The sequence below is a fragment of the Entelurus aequoreus genome, linkage group LG17 (assembly GCF_033978785.1).
Source record: "Entelurus aequoreus isolate RoL-2023_Sb linkage group LG17, RoL_Eaeq_v1.1, whole genome shotgun sequence".
Lineage (NCBI taxonomy): Eukaryota > Metazoa > Chordata > Actinopteri > Syngnathiformes > Syngnathidae > Entelurus > Entelurus aequoreus.
The window spans coordinates 46,121,298-46,129,861 of record NC_084747.1 but is presented as its reverse complement, the minus strand read 5'-3'; the positions used below and the strand labels follow the sequence as shown (position 1 = coordinate 46,129,861).

General features: G+C 40.5%; 1 protein-coding gene across 2 annotated transcripts in view; it reads right to left on the bottom strand.

The window, feature by feature from the left end:
- Positions 1–482: 482 nt before the first annotated feature.
- rsrc2 (arginine/serine-rich coiled-coil 2) overlaps positions 483–8,564 on the bottom strand; it is a 29,513-nt gene continuing 21,431 nt past the window's right edge. For both annotated transcript variants that reach the window (XM_062025791.1, XM_062025790.1), the window contains exons 5-11: positions 6,779–6,939; positions 5,203–5,328; positions 4,997–5,113; positions 3,530–3,606; positions 3,198–3,454; positions 3,032–3,121; positions 483–976 (exon numbers count right to left, since the gene is read on the bottom strand). In XM_062025791.1, coding sequence (XP_061881775.1) covers positions 791–976; positions 3,032–3,121; positions 3,198–3,454; positions 3,530–3,606; positions 4,997–5,113; positions 5,203–5,328; positions 6,779–6,939 — 1,014 coding nt within the window. In that variant the 3' untranslated portion in view covers positions 483–790. The remainder of the gene's footprint in view (positions 977–3,031; positions 3,122–3,197; positions 3,455–3,529; positions 3,607–4,996; positions 5,114–5,202; positions 5,329–6,778; positions 6,940–8,564) is intronic.

The window sequence follows — 8,564 nt, the reverse complement described above, 5'->3', positions numbered from 1 at the left end:
TTTAGGGTTGAACTGGTTCAAATGTGTATATCACCTTGTCCCTTTTTGGTAGTATAATATACTTTTAGACGCCTAAACCATCATTCACAAAAATTGTAATAAAGAAAACTTCATGTTCTAAGACACAAATTTGTCTCTTACCTCTATTTTTGATAATGCATGTGCTACATAGTAAAATAAAGTTCAGTAAAAAATAATTTTAAGATTTTTTTCCCCACAATGACTTTTTGTCAGAGAAAAAATATAACTCAAGATTACTTTGACACTTAATACAAATTCAGATGCTAAATGTATTTGTGAGTACCATTATAATTTTTTCAATTTTGTTTAATTTGGTATTTCAAAATCGTTCTTGAAAACCAGAAGTAAGGCCGATCCTATTTAGAACCCCCTCCTGTTAAAATAAACAACAGAGCAATTTTGCACACCCTGCCTTAAGACAAGCCATCGTGTTGTGTTTCATTCCCAAATCCAAATGGAAATGCTGTATGGGATCTTTTTAGTACCCTTTTGCTATTTGGTCGTAAACATTGTTCATGTTAATGCATGTCATTTTGAGCCAATCACAAGTTAGAAAAAAAAAACTACCACAGTAATCCACAAAAATCATATTTTGTAAGTACCATCATCCATTTGAACGTGATGCTTCATGTACTGAACACTGATGAATGCTGAGCTGAGTTCAGCTTCTTGTTATATATACATCTTCTTCTATGAATAAATGATCCATGCAAGCTAGCCATGAGCTGGAAGTCCCGTACCATGTTTGTATCGGGTGTCCGTCACAGCGCTAGAAGGAATCCATTCCATGGGAAAAAGCCGAGGAAAAGCCCAGGCCCATCCCTCGCTGGGTGTGAGTCTGGGATCGAGCCATCTCGTATTGGACGTCAAGGTTCCGGAACATTTCCTCTTGCTTTTGGAGTGTCTTGATACCTTCGTCATTTAGTGGTTTGGAAGCTTGCCCCTCATCTTCACCCTGTAAGGACAAACATTGGACTCATTATGAAAACATCTTTCAACATCCATTTTCTATAGCGCTAGTACCCACTAGGGTCATAAGTAGAGATGTCCGATAATGGCTTTTTTGCCGATATCCGATATTCCGATATTGTTCAACTCTTAATGACCGATTCCGATATCAACCGATACCGGTATATACAGTCGTGGAATTAACACATTATTATGCCTAATTTTGTTGTGATGCCCCGCTGGATGCATTAAACAATGTAACAAGGTTTTCCAAAATAAATCAACTGAAGTTATGGAAAAAAATGCCAACATGTCACTGTCATATTTATTATTGAAGTCACAAAGTGCATTCTTTTTTTTAACATGCCTCAAAACAGCAGCTTGGAATTTGGGACATGCTCAGGAGGTTTTATCGGCCGATTATCGGACATCTCCAGTTATAAGTGAGCTGGAACCTATCACAGCTGACATTGAGGGGAAAAAAACCTAGACCGGTCAATAGTCAATCAGAGGGCACTTAGACATTGATCCATGTTTTAATACCCCTCGTTCGCATTAGGGTCTCGGGAGAAGTGGAACCTATCCCAGCTGACTTAACTTGAGAGGCCCTAACTTGTTGCAACTCAATCATAGAGCATGTGTAGACAACTACTCATCCATACATTTAAAAAAATAATAAATAATTTAAACAACTTTTCCATATGAGAATCACGAGTGAGCTGGAACCTACCACAGCAGACTTAGTGCAAGATGCACAGACTGGTTGCTAGGCAACCATAGGGAACTTACAACCATCCATAGATTATTTTATTGATACCCCTTGTTCACATTGGGGTCACGGGTGAGCTGGAACCTATCCCAGCTGACTAAAGGTGAGAGGCCCGGAGTAGCTGCTATCTATAGACAAACATCCATCTTGTTTCATACCACTTGTTCTCAAGAGTCATGAGTGAGCTGGAACCTATCCCAGCTGACTAAAGGTGAGAGGCCCGGAGTAGCTGCTATCTATAGACAAACATCCATCTTGTTTCATACCACTTGTTCTCAAGAGTCATGAGTGAGCTGGAACCTATCCCAGCTGACTAAAGGTGAGAGGCCCGGAGTAGCTGCTATCTATAGACAAACATCCATCTTGTTTCATACCATTTGTTCTCAAGAGTCATGAGTGAGCTGGAACCTATCCCAGCTGACTAAAGGTGAGAGGCCCGGAGTAGCTGCTATCTATAGACAAACATCCATCTTGTTTCATACCACTTGTTCTCAAGAGTCATGAGTGAGCTGGAACCTATCCCAGCTGACTAAAGGTGAGAGGCCCGGAGTAGCTGCTATCTATAGACAAACATCCATCTTGTTTCATACCACTTGTTCTCAAGAGTCATGAATGAGCTGGAACCTATCCCAGCTGACAGGCCCAGAGTGGTTGCTTTTTATAGTCACCAGTGAGCTGGAACCCATCCCAGCTGACAGGCCTTAAGTAGCTGCTGTCTATAGACAACCATTCCTCTTGTTTTATACCACTTGTCAGAGTCACAGGTGAGCTGGAACCTATACCAGCTGACTTAAGGTGAGAAGAACAGACTGGTCGTGACCTAATTAAAGAACATTTACAATCATTCATCCTTTTTAAAAAAAAATATCATGTATACTTCTCATGGGAGTGCTGGAGCTTATCCCAGCTGACCAATTAGCCTAACATGCATGTTTTTGTTCCAACAGCGAATCAAAGATGGAGGCTGGCGTGCTAACTACTTGTCCACTTTAACCGAGCTATACCGCCCCGTGGCGGTATAGCTCGGTTGGTAGTGCCAGCAACTTGAGGGTTCCAGGTTCGATCCCGCTTCCGCAATCCTAGTCACTGCCGTTGTGTCCTTGGGCAAGACATTTTACCCACCTGCTCCCAGTGCCACCCACACTGTTTAAATGTAACTTAGATATTGGGTTTCACTATGCAAAAGCGCTTTGAGTCACTAGAGAAAAGCGCTATATAAATATAATTCACTTCACTTCACTTGTAGCCTAAGCTTTTAACAAGTCACGACATTATCTGATAATAAATACTTACTTTAATCCCCATTAATTTGCGAAATTTAACATTTTGGTCCTTGTTTCCAAAGTTCAACTTCTCCCACAACTCTGCTGTCTGAGACTTGTCCTGGAAAGACAAAGTAAATCAGACACAAATGGAAAACAAAGCAAACATTAAGATGCGGCAAGTAAAAACAACTTACCCCTTCCTTCTTTCCCTGCCACAACATTTTCCTCTTTTTTTCCTGTTCGGCAAACTTTGACGGATTGACGGCAGACGGGTTGTAGAAACTCGGAACGGCGATGCCGGTCTCTGACAGCGTTTTGGCTTGAAGTGCCGCCATCTGCGCCGCCATGGCAATCTGCGGCGTCACCTGCGTCCCGGAGGCCAACAGGGCCGCCACGTTGAGCGTGGAGTTTGATGAGGTAGCAGCGGATGCTGCAGCAACCGGGGAAGTGCCTACGACAAATATTCACGTCATTATGAGTTAATTAAACAAAAAATATATATATGTTTGTTTAACAAACTCCTCACCTGCAACAATCTCCTGCTGTCGTTTTTCTAACAAATCCTTCTCCTTCTGCTCCTGGAGTTTCTTGGCTCTGTCTAACCTGGAAGTACAAACAAACAACCTCATTAAAGTGACGTACGGTAGTTCTTATTAACCCTTGCGCAAGCTTAAGCTTGACGATACACACTCCTGGATCCAAAAGGGACCCGCTCATAAAAAGTGTCCCAAGTCAGAAATACATTTATATATAAATGTATATAATTTGAAATCTTTCAACAACTTCAGATCCATCTATTAATATAAAGTTTTACATTTTTAAGACCATTTTGACAAAAATAAAGTCAATAATTCATGGAAACATTGTCAAAAAAAAGAAGTTTTTACAGCCAGCCAAAAAGAGAGAGAAAACAGGCAAGACTTGGTTGAGATTGGGTTCACACAAGTATCTGCCATTTTATAAATGACTGCCTAAGATCTTTTGCATTGAATTTGAGCGGTTTGTCAGTTTAGCTTATTTACACTCATCAAACACTGAGAATTATGCATCATGGTTTTCTGGCATCATTTGATGGTTATGGGGTGCAATTACAGGACTACAGTCTGTTAAAAAAGCAGTTATAATGAGAGTCAATGGGCCAAAAGAGTTCTTAAGAGAAAATGTGTATTCTTTATTTTGTATCCTATTTTAACAATGTTGGATTTAAAAACCCTATGCAATATTATAAATGTATATATTAGAGATGTCCGATAATATCGGACTGCCGTTATTATCGGCCGATAAATGCTTTAAAATGTAATATCGGAAATTATCGGTATCGGTTTCAAAAAGTAAAATTTATGACTTTAAAACGCCGCTGTACGGAGTGGTACACGGACGTAGGGAGAAGTACAGAGCAGTTGCGTCTCCCAGCCATACTTGCCAACCCTCCCGATTTTCCCAGGAGACTCACGAATTTTAGTGCCCCTCCCAAAAATCTCCCGGGGCAACCATTCTCCCGATTTTCCACCCAGACAACAATATTGGGGGCGTGCCTTAAAGGCACTGCCTTTGCGTGCCGGCCCAGACACATAATATCTACGGCTTTTCACACACATAAGTGAATGCCAGGCATACTTGGTCAACAGCCATACAGGTCATACTGAGGGTAGCCGTATAAACAACTTTAACACTGTTACAAATATGCGCCACACTGTGAACCCACACCAAACAAGAATGACAAACACATTTCGGGAGAACATCCGCACCGTAACACAACATAAACACAACAGAACCAATACCCAGAACCCCTTGCAGCACTAACTCTTCCGGGACGCTACAATATACACCCCCCCGCTAAAAAATTGGAGAATGACCAGTGGGTGACGTTGTGGTCATCTTGAACCATTTCTACTTTTTATGACGCAGTCATTGTTTGAAGAATCACCAGGATGCAGAGTGGAAAATAAATGTCCTGCAGGCCAAAACTGCCGCAACAAAGACAAGCGCTTACCTTCTGGCAAGAGCCTCTTGAGCGTCCATCGCTGTGTTTCGGCCGCGGAAGACCAGCAGATTAGGCGTCCCGCTACGACTCCTCCTGCGCACCTTTTCGGGTTTTTTCTTTCGCTCCCTGGAATGAGCGGAATGAGACATGAGACACAATGTCATATGTGCAGTGGTACGCCTGTCTCGAAAGAAAAAGATGCTGTCGGTGCACACCTGCTCTTGCTGCGACTTCTGCTTTGATGCCGGTGTTTGGACTTTGAACGTGAGCGAGGCCTCCTCTTCCTGTCACGGCTGTGTGATCGCGATCGTCGCTTGTCTCTGCTTCTGCTGTGATGACGCCTGAACGGAACAGATACCGTGTTTTTCGGACTACAAGTCGCAGTTTTTTCCATAGATAGATAGATAGATAGTACTTTATTGATTCCTTCAGGAGAGTTCCCTCAGGAAAATTAGTTTGGCCGGGGGTGCGACTTATACTCAGGAGCGACTTATGTGTGAAATTATTAACACATTACCGTAAAATATCAAATAATATTATTTAGCTCATTCACGTAAGAGACTAGACGTATAAGATTTCATGGGATTTAGCGATTAGGAGTGACAGATTGTTTGGTAAACGTATAGCATGTTCTATATGTTATAGTTATTTGAATGACTCTTACCATAATATGTTACGTTAACATACCAGGCACGTTCTCAGTTGGTTATTTATGCCTCATAAAACGTACACTTATTCAGCCTGTTGTTCACTATTCTTTATTTATTTTAAATTGCCTTTCAAATGTCTATTCTTGGTGTTGGCTTTTATCAAATAAATTTCCCCCAAAAATTCAATTTATACTCCAGTGCGACTCATGTTTTTTTCCTTCTTTATTATGCATTTTCGGCCGGTGCGACTTATACTCCGACAGAAGGAGATAACGTCCGCAGGAACCTATTATGCAGCTCATTTTTATTTGACAGTTACTGAAATATCTTGTGTGATATCATGCACAAAAGTGCACTTTATTCGTTTTTAACTATTGTAGTGGCGTTCTGTACAAAAATTACACTTTAATTAAGTGTTGTTTTGATATGTCATCTTGGTGACATCATTCACAAAAGTGCACTTATAGCTTGTTTTAAAATGTCTCTGACAATCTTGCACTTTCTGTTTTGAAATTACATGAATGTTTGTGCCACTGCTTAATAACTGTTTAATAAATACAGTTTTTGTCAATTGACTTAGTTGTGATTTCCCTCTCTGCATGAAAGTTTAAAATGAGCATATATTAATGCAGTATGAACAAGAATGTTTTAATATAGACACATAGAATCATCATACTGCTGTGATTATATGCATCAAGTGTTCATTCAAAGCTAAGGCAAAATATCCAGATATATATCGTGTATCGTGACATGGCCTAAAAATATCGAGATATTAATAAAAGGCCATATCACCCAGCCCTACTTGCAACTTTAAAAAAACGTGCATTTGTGATAAGAAACCGTAAAATTAATTCCCACATTTATTAAATTAATGAAAATGTGTGCAAAACTGGAACATAAGTGCACTGTAATAAAGCAGTTGGTGGGATCTCTCAGTGAGGTGGCTCAATGCAGCCAGCCAAATGTTAGTAGTGTCTGCATGACTTTATTTACAATAAATAAATCCATTATTGACGTTTACAAATCGATTCTATAATTGTCCATGTCCGAATTGCGATGCATCTAAAAATCGATTAATCCATAACTGCCAGCTTTACAGTTGCCACATCTGCTCTGCACAGGCAATGCGCGTCAAACTGACCTGTCCCGGGAGTGCGACCGGGAAGAGCTCCGCCCTCTTGGGGACTTTCTCTCCTTGCGCTTGGACCGCTCGTCTCCGTCCTCGGCCGAAAGTCTCTCGTGGTGGTGCTCTTCCGTGTGCTTGTGAGACTTGGGCGGCTTGTCAGAGTCCCTCTTTCGTGCCTGTTTTAAGAAGAAGTTGTCTCTTTCAGGAAAATAGTGCAACAAAGAGAGTTAGTACCATGGCTTGCACAGCTGAAGGTATGCAAATAAATGTGACAAGATGAAAAAGCATTTTCATTTCACATCCATTGCTCGCATATTTTTTGGGGAATAAAGGACAATAATGTCACTTCTTTGATCGGAGTACTCTGAAAATGTCTTATTGGTATCTACACCTCACAACGATAATAATGTTTTAGAAAATGACAAGTACAGTGTGCACTAAAATGGATTAAAGCAGGGGTGGCCAAAGTGCTGCACATGGGCCAGATAGTTTTCTAATTGGCCCCTGGCAATTATAAAAATAAAATGAATGTATTATTAAATACTATTACATAGGGGTGTAACGGTACACAAAAATTTCGGTTCGGTACGTACCTCGCTTCGGTTCATTTTCGGTACAGTAAGAAAACAACAAAATATAAATTTTTTGGTTATTTATTTACCAAATTTGTAAACAATGGCTTTATCCTTTTATAATTGGGAACACTATAATAATTCTGCCCACGTTAATCAACATTAAACTGCCTCAAGTTGTTGCTCAGATTAATTAAATGACAAAACTTTTTTCCTACATATAAAAAGTGGAACATTAAACAGTTTCAAGTCAACTCGTCATGCTTAATTTATTACAGCATTTGGGAAGCCTGTAGTTGATTTTTATTATGTAAATGTTATATTTTTATCAACATGTGATAGCAGGGACCCTGCCATTCAAAACTAGGCTGCTGCATTACTAATGATTAATGTAACTAAAGCTGAAAAAATGGTACAAAAGCAATAGGAGACTATTCATCCCTGAACACCATGGAGTTCATGTAGGCTTAATGATGCACTTACATTATTATATCAACTATTAGAGACAAAAACTCTTCATTTAACATAATGTCCTTTTTTGCTGCTTCAACACAGCTCAATCAACACAGAAAAAGGTAAAGTGAAATAACAGACAGACAGGGCTTTGCTGTCCGCAACACACACACACTGCAAAATGAGCTAACGTTACGCTAAAAGCGAAATAGCCTTCACCTCAAGCCAGGACTGCGAGCGAGCTGGGCTGCCTTTTATATTTCTAGAAGGTCAACGGGCTCATAGTGATGTTACTAGTAGTTGATAAGGGAGGTGTTTATTATCATTTGGGGAGAGTCCGCTGCCTGATGCTTACCTGCTAAACGCTAAGCACTGACTACATGTGCTCTGAATACGCACTGCTGATTGGCTGTTACCGCTCTGTTTGTAACCAATCAGATGGTGCAGTGTGGTGGGACAATGCTGGGTGCTGTGTAGAAGACTGACAGAGACAGAGGCAGAAGGAAGCGGAGGCGGCTACTTAATATGTTCGTGTGGAAACTAGTTCGGTACACCTCCGAACCGAACCGAAACCCCCGTACCGAAACGGTTCAATACAAATACACGTACCGTTACACCCCTAGTATTACACTAAGATGTCAATGTTTTTTCAGATAGCTTTACATATATTGAGCTACTTTGGGTTGGGTCTATCATCTTTAATGCACAAAATGTATCAAAATATCCCCTCAGTCTTTCTTTGGAAAAAGTTTGGACACCCCTGAAATAAAAAGGAG